Below are 18,223 nucleotides of genomic sequence, written 5' to 3'. Positions count from 1 at the left end.
TCATCCACCGACTCCGCAGGTCCACAGAGGGACGCCCAGGCGGGCCGCGAATTCATCCTGAAGATGTTTGTGGACCTGAACCCGGACAGCGACAAGATCATCTACTCGCACTTCACCTGCGCCACAGACACCGAAAACATCCGCTTCGTCTTCGCGGCGGTCAAGGACACCATCCTGCAGCACAACCTAAAAGAGTACAACCTAGTGTGAGAGAGAGAGACCGAAAGAGAGCGAGACACCTGCAGCCCACATACGGCCGAAAGCACTACACACCTCACACGCAGAAACACACACGCACGGGAACCGTGCGGACACACCTTCACTCCCATTTGGCACTGGATCTTCATGTAGTCCTTTTCTTTGCCTGTTTTTTCCTCTCTTCCTGAGTGTCGACCCCCTCCAGTTGATAGCTTTATCATCCACTCTTCCTCAAACCCGAGGGCTGGGCCGCTAAACCGGTGCCTAATGATAAAGAGCATTCGTTTGCTCTGTAGATGGGCTGTAGGTGGGCTCTACCTGAATGAAACTGAGGTACGAACTTAACGGAAACACTCGGTGGAGGCGCACGTGTCCGTAAACGAAGAGTGGGCGACATTCTTGAAAGACTTTACACCTCGCATCACTGAATTTAACCAGGTGTTAGTTGTGCAATCACATGCTATAACACTAGAGGTGAAGGTGATTGGATGATTTGATTTAATACTATTTTAGGAGTGATGTATAGAGATTTCCCATCACTACTTGAGTACTTGGAGAAGACCATGTGACTTTTTTTTCCGAGATGTGAGGAAGATAAAATGAGTAACGAGAGCCACCGCAGATTTGAAATGTGTGATTTCGATCGAATTGTGTTCAACTGTCTCTGAAATTAATTCCCAGGTTTCATCTGTATCCGCTAAAATTTATCATGTAGGCGCCAAACTGTTTCCTCCAGTCCAGTAGTTGGCAGTATTGGGTGTTTAATCAGTATAATTAAATGGATCCAGCTAGTATTCAAAGATATTAACCGAAAGATTGTGATTTGTTTACATGCTTCGACACAAATCAGTTTTGAATCTTTGAAGGAATCAAATAAACGCCTTTCCCAGCTGATTCATATACACTTTACTCCGTATTACATTATAAAAATATGAATATCCAGTGATTGAAATGTTCGTAAACACTCAACGCAGCACAACACAAAAGTGCTCTATAGGGTGAAATCGGTTAGTTTTTTTTATTTATGTAATTTATGGACCAGATATGTAATCGGACTCACTTTTCCGCATGAGCGCACTACAACGAAAGCGGGGGTTGAGTCTCTACTGCTGTAAAAAATCCATTGGCAAGTGATCTTTTCTTTTTTGGTATTGATAAATTGATTGTCACCGTTCTGTTCTTTTTTTGTTTTTTTTTCCCGAATATTTGAAATGCTTGAAAATGGGAAGTTGAATTTTTCCATTTCATCAACGTCGCTTTATGCAAATAGGAAATTGAGAATTTTATCAGTGGTTGAATTCTTAACTGGTCTCTGCTTGCATTGTTTTTTTTTGAGAGTTCGCTCTTGGTTTCGTAGTATCATATCTTAGTTCTCACTTGATTTAGCTTTTTGGATTCCATAGCTAGCTGGCTTTTTTGGGATCTTTATGATGTAATTCAGGTGAGTTTTCATACTTTTCATTACAAGGGCTAATTGTGGGCGGAGAATGAACCGACTCTATGGAGACTATAGAGCAATAGGTACGCCGAAGTGGGTATCTGAATCAGGGACAGCGCGGGTGACGCCACAGGAGTTGCCGTTTTCCGTAGGTTCGACTTGCAGTGCATCCAGGGAGCACCTTTTGTGTGGCCCTTGTGATCCTCGGAAAAAGTACGCTATTTCTTGCCGTAAGTTAAGCGACTTTTTGGATGGGTTGTTTTGATTCTGTAAGTTGATGGATGAAGTATTAACTGTTTTACTCGGTGGCGGTGGTGTCGCACATTTCTATTTGCCATGTTTGGTTTCGGGGGCCATGACGGTATCGCTTTTGAGTCCCGTTTACTCATTTATCGCACACCTTGAATTTATCGCACATTAGCACTCGTACAGTCTTATTGGCTTTTGTTTGTATTATTGAAACAAAATAGCTCGAGAGAACCTGATTCGTTGGAATTTGCGAAAATAGCGAAATCTCACGTTAATCACAATTATTGCCGCAGTTTTTTGTTTTGTTTTGTTTTAAACCTGTAATTGAATGTATTTTAAGAGGTTTCTCTATTTGTGACGAATTCTAGAGTTTGGAAGTGTCGGTCAGTGCACAAGGCTTTTGAAGGTGTTATTTATACGCATTTCCCCCCCAACCGCAGCTGTATATTTGCTGTTTTGTTGCGTTTAATCCTGCAAGCCTTCTTTACGTACATTTGGACCTTTTGGTGCATTGTAAGACTTGTTTGCCAAATTGCGAAAAAAAACAAACATTTTTGTTTAACTAAACGATCCTCCCGTGCCAGGCCAGTTAAGCGTTTTGTTGTTTTGTTGTTTTGCTTTGTTTCATTTGTTTTGTTTCGTTGTTTTGTTTCATCGCTTTGTTGTTTTGTTTTGTTGTTTTGTTTCATCGCTTTGTTGTTTTGCTTTGTTTCATTGTTTTGTTTTGTTTTTTGTTTCGTTTCGATTTTGTTCGTTTCTCAAACATCCAGAATTTGCATACCGTCATGCTTCTGGGCGGGGTTTCATTCATTTTAAACTGTATGTTTACTTGGGTGGGATGGTACTGTCAGTCGTCATATGCCAATTTCAAACGGTTGCGTTGTTGTACAAATAGTGGACCTGCAAATTATGACGGCATTTTTGAACATGTGAACGTTTGAAGCTTGTACATACAGCTTTCGTTTTAAAGGGCTAGGCCTAATCTGAGAAACACCTTTCTTTCTTTCTTTATCCAGCTAAAACACTACAGCCATTCATTTCGTACCCATCAAGTACAAAAGTACCAAAACATCGTATGTTGTGCTGATGGTAAAAATAGCTTTGATTATGCTATTCAACTGGTGTTTAAGGTATTTTTTTTTTTTTTTTTTGTCCTCAACAATTTGCGATGAAGTTTGATACGTTTTTCCTCCCTGGGTCAATGCACTGAACCTACTCTGCAGTAATGAAACTAACTCCACTCATGTGATGTATCTGTTCCTCCAAACTTGTTCCTGGTACTCTGAGAGATGCAGACACTAATGAATAGAAATGACGCTTTCGCTTGAGGTCCACACTGACGTGATGGATGCGTACAATATGAAGCTATCTTTACTTTTTTTTTCTTTTTCTTCTGACGTCGATGCATTACCTGAACACTTGTATGTAGGACACTTTAATATAATACATTTGTTTTTGATAAAACCGGTAAAAATAAACTTGTGTAGTGGTGTATAAAATCAAAGTATTGTATTACTTTGTAATGTATTGTTCAGTTGGTTGCTCTTTTTTTTCTTTCTTTTTATTTTATTTTTATTTTTAAGCATACCAAATGTAAATGATGTACTATATTGAGTGTGCCAATCCCTTTGATTTGTAGAGCCAGACTCTTTACAAGTGCCAATGTTGTGGAAATCATTTAAAAAGGACTCGTGTATTTTATGGTCCGGTTTTTAAAAACAAATAAACATTAAGTATGTGATTATGGTAAATGCGCAACAGGAAAAGGACAATTTTATTCTGTATTTAAGATTAAAGATGACAAACTGCTGTTTTTAAAAAGAAATGACATTTTAATTGCATGTGTTTGTTTTCGGTGGAGAGGGTTAGGTAAAGGAGAAACCGTATTAACGCAAAACCCTGCTGACAAAGGGGCTTAATTATTGTTCATTTACAGTATTTTAGACATATTTCTCTTTTTGTATGTTTCATTTCAACCACTGTTGCCTGAACCTCATTCATACATGAAAATGACTTTCATAGCCTTCTCCTTTCAAGAAAAAAAAATATCCATTTTAAATTGGAATAAAATTTGTTCCTATACATTTGGGTCTGTGTTGAGCTTTTGTTTGTCATTTATTACATGAGAGATGAACAAGGTAGATGATTCTCCTGGTGAAATATGAACTACATTAAGAGTCCTTGTAGTTGTAACGATAATCCTAGTTTTCACCAAAATGCCATATTTGAGCTTGGTATTACCCTTCCTTCTCATGAAGAATTAAATGGATGACAAAATGATTCACACACTGTTCGACAGATCTCATGTTATAATATAACCTCAGCTGCAGAGATATCATTGAGTCTCATTTCTGCATATTTATTGGATGACTGTCACATGCGCTTATTTAATTTATGTAAACATTGGAAAAATCATTAATGTTCGTCAGCACATTGAGTAAAAACGAAAAAATAAATGTTTATATATACAGTATAAACATTTATTTTTTTGAAAAATATATTTGCATAATGCATAAATGAATTATGTAAAAAAAAATCTAATGAAATTAAGATATATATTGATATTGTTATATATTAATCATAAAACTATATATAATAAAAATGAAATTAAAATATAAAAATGTATTTCTATAAATATTCCAGGTGGTTCTGTTTTAATATTGTTACATATTAAAATATTTTTTATAAATTGTGAGGTGTAAATAAAAATTATTTCAAATAAAATAAAACAATATATAAAGTTATTTTATATATTTATGTGAGCTGTTTACTGCCACTGTTTTGATATTAATATATTTTTTACATTATTCAATAATATTATTGATATCAGATAATATATAACAATATATATATATATATATATATAATAAAAAAATTCTGTTTTAATACACAGCAAAATCCCCAGTGTTAAATCAACACCTACAGTGTCAAATTTAACACCAGCAAAGTGTGTATATGTGTCCACACTACACAATGTAACATTTACACTTTTGAAAGTGTTAATTTTTTAACACTAATTTTCTGTTAATTCAACACTGTATATTGTTAAAAGTTAGCACTATTCAACACTTAACATTGTTGTTTTTACACCACACTAGTGTTAGTGTTAAATTACAGTGTTATTGAGTAACATTTTTATTTTTACACCAACACCAGTGTAGTGTGAATACAACAACATTAAGTGTTAAAATACTGTTCAGCAATAACATTATTGAGTGTCAATACCAATAGGCTACCTCTAGAGCTGCTTCCATTCCTACTAAAGACAAATGGCAGAAAATGTCACAAACACTCTTTATTAAGGTACACAGCAAAAAATCCATGTCAGCAAAAAAGCCAGTGTACATTTAACTCAATTTGAGTCAATATACATTACTCATGGAGTACATTTGAACTCTTACAGTGTTTAAAATGTACTCCGTGAGTAATGTGCATATTTCACACTTTCAAAAGTGTTATTTTAACTCCAAAATGGAGGGAGTCATATATACATTTCAGGAGTGTTAAATTTGACTCAAATTGAGTTTGTATTTATGAGATGTGCTTTTTGACAAAAGGAATCTTTTCAGAAATAAAAGCAAAGCATTTAACCTATTGATAACATTGAATGCACATCAAAACAATCCAGAAAGTTAGAATTCGGTTCATTGTAAAGTTAAAAATAAAGGCAAAATGCAAACAGTTGTTTTAACAAGCTAGTTTTTATTAACGAACAAGTCCCTTTACATATGTTAACTTTTAAAATAAATGAAGGCAAAATATAGGCATTTCTGTCATCAGAATTATGTGAAAGCTGCTCATCAAATGGTCTGTATCTCTGTAATACTTCAAGTCCTGTACATGTCAGTGAATGTAAGTCCTGTGTCAGTGAAGTTGAGTCAATACCTTCGACTTTGCAACAGTACAGCAACAACATTCAACAGATGAAAAACAGTTGCAGGATATGAGTGGATCAGTTGTGTCCAGTTGCTGACAGTAAAGTTCAGTGCATAGCCTAGTTGTTTCACAGAGCAGGAAAGGCTGTGCAGATCCAACTTTCTCAAAATCCTGGAGTGCTGGTTCCCTAGAGTAGACAACACAAAACCAGACCATTTACAATTAATACTATTTGTGTTTTATAAATACAGCAAGGTGACTCAAACAATAAACTATTTTGGTTAGATTAAGACTTGAATTTTTCTGATTTCCAAGTAAATTAAAGACTTAATTCATCCAAAAATGTAAATTCTGTCATTATTTACCCTTATGTTGTTCCAAACCAGTAAGAGTTTTGCTCATCTTCGGAACACTTAAAGGGATAGTTCAGCCAAAAATGATATTTAACCCATGATTTACTCACCCTCAAGCCGTTCGAGATGCATATGTCGATCTTTTTTCAGACGAACACATTTTCAGTTATTTTAGAAAATGTCTTAGATCTTTCAGTGGTTATAATGTGAAGCAATAGGGTCCACTGCTTCAAGTCCAAAAATGTGCATGCATCCTTCACAAAAGTAATCCATCCGGCTCCAGAGGGATAAACGAAGGCCTTCTGAGGGTAATCAGTGCGGTTTTGTCGTAAAAATATACATATTTAAAACTTTATAAACGAAAATAACTGGCTTCCGGCAACGGTCGACGCGCGTTTACGGAGATGGATGCTGGCGTATGACGTAGGACGTATAGCGTAGGAAGCGTTGTGACATAAAACGAACGTGACAGCGCAGCCAGTAAATATGTATATTTTTACGACAAAACCGCACGGATTACCCTCAGAAGGCCTTCGTTTATCCCCCTGGAGCCGGATGGATTACTTTTGTGAAGGATGCATGCACATTTTTGGACTTGAAGGAGGTGGACCCTATTGCTTCACATTATAACCACTGAAAGATCTAAGACATTTTCTAAAATAACTGAAAATGTGTTCGTCTGATAAAAGATTGACATATGCATCTCGAACGGCTTGAGGGCGAGTAAATCATGGGTTAAATATAATTTTTGGCCGAACTATCCCTTTAAGATATTTTTTATAAAATCTGAGATTTCTGTCCCTTCATCGACAGCCTATTCAACTATCACTTCCAAAGCCACAGAAAGGTATAAAGGAAATCATAAGTAATCCATGTGACTCAGGTGGTTTAACTTCAAAATTTTTTATGAAGCAACAAAAGTGCTTTGTTTGCACGAAAAAACAACAACAACAAAAACTCAACTTCATTTACAAATTATTAATCTTCGATGCACGCTCACTTAACAACGCATGTTGGAAATTAATATTTTATAAATTAAGTGGTAAATGATTTTTTGCTTCAAACACAGCACTTGCATAGTTTAATAAAATGTATGTTAAACCACTGGAGTCGCATGGAGTACTTTAATGATGTACCTTTACACCTTTCTGGGGCTTGAACGTGGTATTTGCGTGGACTGTCAATGGAGGGACGGGAAACTCTCAGATTTCATTAAAAATATCCTCATTTGTGTTGTGAAGATGAAATAAAGTCTTGCATGTTTGGAACGAGATGAGGGTAAGTAATGACATAATTTCCATTTGTAGGTGAACTAACCCTTTAGGAATAAATTTAGACACGCACCTTAAGAAACCTCACTAAATAGTCAGCTGACAGAAGAATCTTCGTTCCCTTCTTGTGGCTTTGTGATGTCGGAGGCAGGTGATGGGCAGAGATTTCCCAATCAGTTGAGTCTAAAATTAAAAACCAAGAAAACATCTACCTGTCAAATCATGAAAACAATTGGTTTGAAAACTAATTTTATTTAAGGAAAAGGAAAAGTAACTTTTGTAAAGTAATTTGACTGGACAAATTCAAAATGACTGTTATGAAACACAAAAAATCTAGTTAACGTTATACCAATTAGCAACAAAGCTATAATTTTTTAAAAATGTTTATGCACATGATTATCTCATATGTTATCTGTAAAATCTGACCCTCACCAGGTTCTAGTCTGTAACGTTACAGCCTTTAAAGACCAAGCCTGGTTAGCCTTAGCCACTTGGTCCAGCATGGAAATGCTCCTAACAAACACAAATAACACAATCAGTACATTTAAACATGAAAGCATATTCAAATATCAACCAAAATTGAATCTGATAAATACATTTTCATAAACATAATCTTAAAGAAGTACTTACACATTCTAAGAAAGTTTGTTTTTCAGATAAAATGAAAGTAAAAGATAGTTTGAGGATAAACACATTATGATATTTGCACATCACAAACATTGTCATAAAACAAAATAACATTATAAAATACGTATTGTAAATGAGTTAAAACACTTACTCTGTGTTTTCACCGTTAAAAAGCAAACTCCGCGTCTGCACTGCGTCACGAGTCAAAGAAGATGCAGGGCAGCAGCTAATGTTAGTCTGTGAGAAAGGTTTAGGCGCACATCACATAAATATCGTTATAAAACATTATAATGCCATGAAATACATGTTGTAAATTAGGTTAAAAACACTTAACTTACTTTGGGTGTTTTCCCTGTTGACGTTACAAGCAAACCTTCTCGTCGTCAGCTCCGTATTGAGTCAAAGATGTCGCCTTTGAGAAAGGTTTCGGCTCGTTTAAACACGCAGAACATTTAAATTTCTCTATAAATCAATATGTTATAAAATACATATTGTAAATTAGATAAAACACTTACTTTCGTCGTTTCTCTGTTTAAAAGCAACCTCATCCTGGTCTGCTCCGCATCGCGCGTCAACGAAAATGCCTTTCTGAGAACGATTTAGCCGTTCACAGCACATACATATTGTAATAAAACAATATGATGTAATAAAATGCATATATAAATGCGATAAAACACTTCATATCTGCGTTTTCCCTCCTCGTATGCCTTGCATCGCGAGTCAAAGAAAATGGCGTCTGTGAAAAAAGTTTCAGGTTGTTTCGTCGCGCCCAGCGCGTAAATGTCCCGGATGTAACTAATAACACTCTCTCCGTGTAAATTTAGTAACTCTACATATTTACACCAGCCAGAGGGTGCGGTTTGCACTAGCAGTGTTAATCCCTTGAAATTCAACACCAGAAATTGAACTCTTTACTCTAAGAGTCCTTAACACCAGGATTTCAACACTGGAGATTTTGCTGTGTACTGTTACATATTAAATATTTTAATATAAATTATGTAAATAGAATGTATATACATTTTTTTTTATAATATTTATATATTTATATGAGCTGTTTTCTGGTGCTGTTTGGATACTGTCATATATTAATTATATACTAACAATATATATATATATATATATATATATATACATACATATATACAAACCTATGTGGTGGTTTGTTTTAATATTGTTATGTATTAAAACAGTTTTGTATAAATTATTAATTATGTAAATAAAAAGTAGATCATATAAAATTTTATATATTTATACTAGCTATTTGCTGGAGCTGTTTTGATAATATTATTATATTAGCTATATATATTTTTTATTATTTTTTATTATTATTTTATTTATATATATATATATATATATATATATATATATATATATATATATTTGAGCTATTTGGTGGTTCCGTTTTTATATCGTCACATATGGAAAGAAAGAAAAAAACAGCAGCAGCCATCAGCTCCCAAACTCCACTTCAGCTCTTGCACAGCCACTCGGTTTCCTCCAACCAGGGAGGAGAGAGACACACCAGCCCTTGTCTTAGCTCGTTCCCAACGTGGAAAAGGACGGGAAAGATACCATATCAAATCACCAGATTCCAGCAAATCATCTACGGATCATTTCCCATGCCGAATGCGTGTTAAAGAGCGCGCTCAGTGCGGCACACATCATCAGGCTGTGCTTTATTGCCATAGCAGCAGCGCGAGCTGCCTGTAGCTGGCACAGGAGCTAGCGACGAAACAAAGGAAACACTCACTAAATATACACGTCTACTGAGCAAACTGCTTCCCTGTTCTTTAAGGAGGAGAAGGCAAGACCTCGAAGACCAAAACTGACATGATGTTTCCACAATCCAGGCACTCGGTGAGTGTAAATCGAGCTGTTTGCTGGCGCTGTGTTGATGTTGTTAGCTGGCTTGAGCTTAGCATTGGCAGGAGAGACATCCGTGCAAGTGTGTGTATGCTGAAACTTATCGCAAAGATTAAAAATGTAACATATATTTCATAATATCGTCTTATAACCTTTTTATATTTCCAAACCACACGTTTCTGATTTAAAAATCCACTAATGCGTGATTTGGCAGGGCATAACTGGGTTCGCAAATGGGAACAATGTAGATGTTGTGTGCTTGTGACATTTAACAGTTGGTGAATTGTGTTTTATTATATTCAACTTCACTCTCAAACCTCATAAATGTGATGGATAACCGTTCATATCTCTTTATTAGTCTGTACTTTGCCACAACGCATGGAATTAGGAGATTTCAGATGTTTATGTTGACATCTTTCAGTCTTTTCTGATGAACTCTCATCATTTTGCCTGTGGCTCAAGATCCATCGGTTAACTAACACTTCTTTTGTTTTTCTTTTTTACTTTTGCCAAAAACCAAAGGTGTAAATCTGTAATGACATGCATTTGCATTATGCAAGATGTTTTCCCTGCGGCAAAGCAAACGTGTGTGTGTGTGTGTCTCTATCACTACTTAAGAACTCATTTATGATTGAGTTGCACATAACGAGTTGCTTCCTTATCAGCCTGACTAACCTAGGTAAGTGATTTAAAAGTGGGTTTAGAGTATTTGCAATATGCCCAGACTGTGAAACCTCATCACATGTTAAGTTTCCTGCTGGCTGTTACTGATTAATGAGCTAATATGACAGATATTTTGATTAGGCGCTCTTGATTAAAGCCGTAAGGCTGGAAATAGTAAGGAACTAGATGTCGATGAGCTGCATGATCTGGTTTGCTTTAAAATGATCTTGTTACATTTGATCGCCACTTAAAATAAACATATAGTGGCATCCCGTTTTATGTCAATAATGAAGTAAAAATGAGCAAAAATGTAGGGTGACACTTGATTGGTTGGTGCGAAGTGGACTTGGTGATGTCATGCGGAGAGGAAAGTCGTTTCAGTGGCGGAGCGGTTTGTTTTGATTAAAGATTTAGATTAGACCAGGAACACATGGATGTTTATTTTTGTGCCTATTAATTTATTAAAAATAAATGCATAATAAATACATCTCTTTTGTGATGAGCATGTTTCATTTTTATTTGAAGTCAAACAAGATTCCAACAGCGATAACAAGAGCCCCTTTCACACAGCGCATTGAACCCGGGAAATTGCCGGAACATCTTCTGTGTGAACGCAAACACGACCCGGGATTGATGCTGGCATCGATGCCGGGTTGGGGACCTGGTAACATTGCCGTGTTCAGTCCCGGAACGCGTGCTGTGTGAACAAAAGCCGTAATAATGCCGTGTCGTAGTGATGACGCTGAAGCGCGGGATCGTTCGCCAGCTAGTGAAGCGGTACGTAATGCGCAAGTTTATGATCGAATCAGAGAAATAAATGCACAAGCGTGATTTCTCGAGAGAGAAATCGCAGTTCATAAGCAAACTGAAGACGCTGCTGAGACAGTACAAGTCACATCGATGTCACGTGTCTGTCCGGGACATACACGGGTGTATGTGAACGCGCTCTCTGATTCCGGAAAATCACTGGCAGTGTGAATGAACCAAAATCAAATGAACCCGGGTCAAATCCCGTGTCACTTTATCCGTGTATTTTCCGGAATCTCTGTGTGAAAGGGGCTAAGGTTTCCTTTTCTTCTTTTTTTGTGCGTCATATAAGTCTTTTATCTCGCATCACATAAAATTCACATATTTTTACCTTTTTAAGGCAAGTCAAGGTTATTTTAGTTTGTAAAATGTCATGTGGCTCGACCCCCCCCCCCCCCCACACACACACACACACACACACAAAAAAGGATTTTTAATTAATTTGAAATGTGTAAAGTAAACTTTTGTCCTTGAATAATAGATTTTAAAAAAAAAAGACTAATTTTTGAGTCATTAAATAATCCTTTGAAAAGCTTTTCTTGAAAATCTCGAAACAACGTGAACGTGAAGAGCATAAGAACTTTGCACTTGTATTAAACTACATTTTCATGTCATTGACCCGTTAAGAAAGTAAATGGGGTAAATTTAGATGTTGACTAACATCAGGACTTCTTTGCATTGGCTGAATGTTGGATGAATAGCTCATCCAACTATATCATATCATATATTTTCCAGGTGTTTGAGCTGGGAGATGATGAACTGAACGGCTCCTTTACAGTCTGATAATGAAGGGCCGACGGGGAGCATGTGAAAATGTGGACCCAGTTGTAGTCGGCACTACTTTGTTGCCACGGCGCTGTGACTCCATAGCAACGACTTCTCACCAGACTTGACACAGAAGGTGTTTACTCTGACCAGCCTGAACAGTTCATGACTTCAATTGTTCACCCCGGTGTAGTTGCGCACACAAGCCTTTTTAATCGTGCCAGCCCGCCGCGACCGTTTTTTCCGAGGTCATCTAATGATGTTTGTGTTCTCGTGACGACGTTTTCGAACCTTACCCTCCTAAATTGGAGTATTAAGACCCAATGCACCAAGTTATATCAGGGATTACAGATTTAAACCCTACATATGGGAAACGCATCCCGCTGTGTGCGCTCTAAAATTGTATTGTACTAACGTTACTCTAGTAAGTACCTGCAAACATATCTCGTTTTTTGTGTGCCTGATGACACTTAATAGCGTTTTGTCCTCCATTTTGTTTGTTGAGTCGAGATCCAGACGAGTGATGTCATAATGGTGGGGATTTGTGAATTGGAGTGCGCCATTGATTGTGGCTTTTCAAGGAGTCATTTCTGAAAGCCATTGTTGCGGTAATGGCTTGAAAGAGAAGCGAGAGTTGGCACAGAAATGAACACACACCTATGTGTGTGTGTGTTGCTCCGACCTGAAGCTTTGGGTGGGGCACTCGGGTCAGATTTATTAAGTCGAGTGAGCAGGACAGATCTCCGTCTTTCCCTCCCCAGATCCCTCAACGCGGCGGATAATCCCACATCTTGCTCATTAAATAAACTCTGTTTCTTACACACACTCACAGCCACACACGCACACACACACTCGCTGATGCATGCACGCCGAAAAATGTATTGCGTACTGCAAGTACTTTTTTTTGCCACGCTAAGATTAAAAAAATGACTTGATTTGCTTGTATAGTGGTGAAAGTTTAAATCTGGCTCACGTCACTTGCCGATTTAGTATTTTTTTCATTTCCTGTCCCTTTAAAAGGAAAAGCAAATAAAAATAATATTAAAGTAACAAGTATATGAATAATAAAAAAGAAGTAATTCGGACAAAAATGTGCTTCAAATATGTTTCACTATATTGCGGCTTTTCCCTCAATCTTTTTTTTTTTTTTTGGTGTAATTTCTCTGTTCAATTAAAAGTGGGTCGTTTAAATTAATAAACTCTGAAATTAACATTTAGATGTGCTACTCGACAAAAATAAAGTGAAAGTTGCGAGAGTTACAGTTTAAGATGTGACTCAATATCTTAAATAGAATAGGTTAATTCAATCATATTGTAAATACATGTATCATATGTATTGCAATCTGTATCGTATAGTGAGGTTGTTGGCGATACTATATTAATGTTTCATGTACAGCACAATTTTTTTTTATATTTGCGTATTTTATATTATAACACTAGTTTTTTTTATATATATACACACATACACACACACACACACATACACACACATAATAAATAAAGTCATTTAAATAATTCAAGCATGTTAACATATAGTAATAATAATTTGTGCCTTAACAAGCACTGCTAATATATAAAAACATAAATATAATCTTTAATATAGAAATTTTTAATGAACATGTAGCAATTTTAATTCTTGCCTTTGCAACCATGACTAATAGTCTTTGATCAATTAAGTAAATAGGCAGCAACAAATTCAGTGTTCATTTCTGCAGGTTGAAATTGTAACGCACACACACACACTCCTGAGCAGATGTCTTGGTTGTTGATGGCAAATCTGCTCATTAGCATCGCAAATAGGCCTTCGAACACCTTTCTGGACTGAAAAGGTGTATGTGGAGGAGACAAAGAAAAAGAGTGCCCATAGGTGTCACTGACTCCTTTATTTCCCTGATTTTTAGCATTAAATGAAAAATGCAGGCCGCTTCAAAAGAGGCGCTGACAATACGGCATCCGCCGTGAATGGGCTCGGCCTGTACTGTGGTGAAAGGACGAGGCACGGATGGCTTAATTAGCTTGTCTGACTGTTTGTGTTCCTCCTGGCCTTTGGTGTGAAGGACGCGTGCTGGGATAATTGCGTCGCAGGATTATTTTTACTAGCGCAGGTTTTTTGCCAGTTGCTTGTGGCTTAGAGGCTTTGTATGTTGCACACATGTTTCTGGATGTGTGTGTGTGTGTGCACTGAGACAGACGGGCTGCATCAGTATTCTCTGGCAGTGATGGACTTGCGCTGTGGGAAAGCTGCGCCCCAGAGTAAAGCAGCGGTCTGGAACAAAGCAGCCTGGTGGGGGACTGTTTAATGTGGCAGCACCTCGCTCAGACCTGCCTGTCGACAGACACACCGGGCTGAAGAACCCTTCCTAAAGTGCTTCCGCCTCTACAACCAAAGAACACGAGCTGCTCTCTTCTTATGGTGTGTGCACACCAAAAGCGAATTTAATTATTTGCGTGAGTAGATACATACATACGAAGTCAATGTAAATAATCGCCGGGCGACGCGAATTGGGGCGACACTATTGCTGCGATATTCGCAACATGCGTTGTCGAGTTTAAGTTTTTTTTTTATTTTTTTTATTTTTATTCCAGGCGGCATTTACACAATGTACACATTTAATGCGTTTTGGGCGTTCATTTACACAACAGTGGCGGTTTGGGGGCCTGAAAACGCAAATTTTCGTGAAGTGAAAAGTTTTTAAAAACGATATACCTTTATCGTCTCAGTGTAAACTACAAAAATGTGAGTTTGTGCAAACGGTGATGTCATGTGCAATACATATTAAATGTTCAATCTTTATGCGCGCAGCGTTTCTTTACAAAGTGACATCGCTAACTACTGGCCTGATATAGGCTAAATACAGCGTTTTTAGTCATTTCAACAAAGTTGTCGTTTCTAGCCGAAACTTTCCGTCATGTCTCATTGAAATTTAACAACTGTTTTTTACAGTTTACTCTATTAGACTATATATTTTTTTAAATTATACATGCGTTAATGTAAACACACTTTCCGGGCGACACTATTGCTGCGATATTCGCATCATGCGTTGTCGAGTTGAAGTTTTTTTTTTTTTTTTTTTTTTCGGCGGCATTTACACAATGTACCCATTTAATACATTTTGGGCGTTCATTTACACAACAATGGTGTTTTGGGGGCCTGAAAACGCAAACTTTCGTGAAGTGAAAAGTTTTTAAAAACGATATCGTCTCAGTGTAAACTACAAAAATGTGAATTTGTGCAAACGGTGATGTCATGTGCATACATATTAAATGTTAAGTCTATATGCGCGCAGCGTTTCTTTACAAAGTGACATCGCTAACTACTGGCCTGGTATAAATTCAGCGTTTTTAGTCATTTTCGCAGATCCGTGTGTACAGGGATTGTTTTGACAAAGTTGTCGTTTCTACCCGAAACTTTCCATCATGTCTGATTCAAATTTTACAACAGATTTTTACAGTTTAGTCTATTAGACTATATATTTTGTTCAATTATACGTGCGCTAATGCAAACACACTTTCCATTGTCTGGTATTTGTCAGAATTTGCACAGAGTTTTGGGATTGTACTTAACTTGCATCAGTGTTGTTATTGTTAACCAAAACTAAAATGATAAAAAATTTCGTTATTTAAATGAAATTATTATGAAAATAACAAAAGCACAAAACAAATTGACTAAACCTTAAACTGTCATTAAAATGAAAACTAAAAGCTAATTCAAAATACCCTTATATACCTAAAATAAATGGACTTGCAGTAGAATGTTAACCAATCTTATATGATATTTTGGTTTAACTGTGAAACGTGAAGTGAATAAGTCTCCAGGGTTCTTTCCAAGGGGTCATTATTTGTGGGCAGCCGCTCGCCTCCCATAGCTGTGCCATTTGTTACAGAGTCGGGAGTAATCGGCTGTCTTCCGGAGTCTCTGACCCATGCCGAGCTCTTTACCAACAAGGCATCAATCACGATCGCTACTGTTCCATCTGTAATCTCGCAATCACCTTGACCCGCCTGCTTTTAATTTCCAGTCTTGAGCCGCTGTGCTGTTTGAGCTCTCTTCTTGACTGACGTTCCCATCGCTCGCTCTCTTGATTCCTCCTTCTCTTTCACTACCCCCTACCCGCTGTGTTGTGTATCCTTTATGCTGTGTGACAGCTATTTGTCTGTAATTTGACTGCCACCGTCAGCCTTTCCAGCGAGAGGAAGCTTGTGTTTGGGAGTGTGCGGCGCCTGAAGTGATAAAAGTTGAATAATTCCCTTCCAAACGACTCGATGAGGATGGATTGGAGCCGGGAAGTGGGATAACACCATTTCTCCTAAAGTGAAAGGGGGTGAGGGTTTGCAGTGACTGAGGATGGGCGAAGAGATAATCATCAAATCAACTTCCTGCCTTAACGTGATTAGCCGCCGCCATCATTTGGCAGCGTGGCTTCCGGTTCACCAGCCCCCATGAGGCTTTTGCCTTGTCTGAAGAAACACTGTACCTTAAGTCTAATGTGGATACAGGTTTGGATACAGTAAGAGGTCTGTTCTTGTTAAATCATCAAGTTCTTACATTGCTGAGTTGCATTTTCCAACTGGTTCCCATTGGTGCCACAAAATGTTTAGTTGCCCTGATGTTTTTTTTTGTGGAACCAGTTTTAAGCGTGGTGTGGCATGAAATTTGGCACAGAAATCTCCATTACAAACCCCTGTCAGAACCTCAAATGAATCAAACTTTACATAAACCTAGGAGCCTTAACCTTTTAAACTGTTGTTTTGTTTTTCGTTTTGTGTTCGGATTGTTTGTTCAGTGGGAATACAAATACAAAGTTTGTTTTAGAGAAACCAAATTTACATCCCACTATGGTAATGGGGATTCATGTGTGGTTTTTACCTGTGGTTACCATGGTCCCATTAAGTTTAAAAAAAATTATGAATAATGTGCAATTTAAAACCTGAACCTCAGTAAATTACCCCAAATTTTCAGTAAAAAATGAGAAACAAGTCAGTGATTTAGTATTTAGTCTGTGTTTATGGGTCAAATCATGCTTTATTATTGTTAAATGGACTTTTTGGTGCAATAAATACACTAATATCACCATAATAACCAGGCCCTCCTCTATCTGTACAACTTTTAGGCTATTAGGCCAAATCTAATTTTGTGTATATATCCGATTGAAATCCAATCAGATTTAGAAAGTGTAAACGGCAAAAAAATCACATGAAATACGATTTTTGTTAGTCTGTTTCGAGCTACATTCACACTTTTTATTTAGTCAAGAGCAGTGAGTAATTTATTTGTCCTTTGTTTGATTAAACATTAAACAATGTTTGAACATTAAAACATAGCAGCAGGTTTATTAGACTGCTGCCCCTTTAAGACCGAACGCACGGACCCCGTTTGAATATACTGTCTGTTCACTTGAGATATAACCGACTTTGTTTAGGATACTTGCCAAGATCCTTTTTTTTTTTTTTTTTTTTTTTACATAATTTTGTGTGAATTCGTCAGTTCAAGCGCAAGACGTTAAAATTATTCAATTCAGTATTCGCGCTGTCTGATACGTTGGTTTTCGGGGCGCGCGCTTTGGAACTTCTTGTATGTGACACTTCTTGGCCTGCAAACATCCTGTAAGTAATAATGTAGGGAAGCACTCGTTATAAATCAGGTAACAGTTCATGTTTTACTTGCATATACAATTTAGTTTTAATCCAAATAACACGTGCTGAGTGAACGATCAGCAATCAAGAGCATTCAACAGAAGTCTCTCTCTCTCTCTCTCTCTCTCTCTCTCTCTCTCTCTCTCTCTCTCTCTCTCTCTCTCTCTCTCGTTTTACTTTCTTTGCCATTGACATCCGAGTGATCTGACTGAACTACAAACTTTCCACTGACGTCTGTTAAAAAGTGATGCGCTCGACCAGCTGTGCCGCTGCGCGCTCATTCCACTGCACATTTGTAGTCACCACAGCTATAGGTGTTTCTATATTTCATTTAATATTCTACTAATAAGATACATTTACATCATAGAATGCCTTCTTTTTTTATCCCCATTATACTCTTTGTTGTCAGTGTTTCTTTGTCTGGACACACACACTGTACAAACGCACTGTATCGGAGCATTTTTACGAGTACGTGAGCT

At 37.2% G+C, this 18,223-nt stretch overlaps 2 protein-coding genes and 1 long non-coding RNA gene across 6 annotated transcripts in view; 2 read left to right on the top strand and 1 right to left on the bottom strand.

Moving 5' to 3' along the window:
• The window catches only part of LOC311296275 (guanine nucleotide-binding protein subunit alpha-11), a 29,592-nt gene extending 25,623 nt beyond the window's left edge, over positions 1–3,969 (top strand). For all 3 annotated transcript variants that reach the window (XM_084417965.1, XM_084417966.1, XM_084417964.1), the window contains one exon: positions 20–3,969. In XM_084417965.1, coding sequence (XP_084274091.1) covers positions 20–210 — 191 coding nt within the window. In that variant the 3' untranslated portion in view covers positions 211–3,969. The remainder of the gene's footprint in view (positions 1–19) is intronic.
• A 1,598-nt stretch (positions 3,970–5,567) lies between these two features.
• LOC311295568 lies at positions 5,568–8,976 on the bottom strand. The gene is made up of 6 exons (XR_014628353.1): positions 8,528–8,976; positions 8,351–8,424; positions 8,164–8,249; positions 7,818–7,898; positions 7,459–7,568; positions 5,568–5,948 (listed from the first exon to the last, which is right to left on the bottom strand). It is a non-coding gene; the product is annotated as an uncharacterized lncRNA (long non-coding RNA).
• Positions 8,977–9,489: 513 nt separating this feature from the next.
• The window catches only part of tle5 (TLE family member 5, transcriptional modulator), a 28,717-nt gene continuing 19,983 nt past the window's right edge, over positions 9,490–18,223 (top strand). For both annotated transcript variants that reach the window (XM_084417293.1, XM_084417294.1), the window contains exon 1: positions 9,490–9,869. In XM_084417293.1, the coding sequence (XP_084273419.1) occupies positions 9,843–9,869 (27 nt within the window). In that variant the 5' untranslated portion in view covers positions 9,490–9,842. The remainder of the gene's footprint in view (positions 9,870–18,223) is intronic.

This window comes from Rutilus rutilus, assembly GCF_951802725.1.
Source record: "Rutilus rutilus genome assembly, chromosome: 8".
Classification (NCBI taxonomy): domain Eukaryota; kingdom Metazoa; phylum Chordata; class Actinopteri; order Cypriniformes; family Leuciscidae; genus Rutilus; species Rutilus rutilus.
The sequence above is the reverse complement of the archived record's forward strand: the minus strand, read 5'-3'. Positions and strand labels throughout refer to the sequence as shown.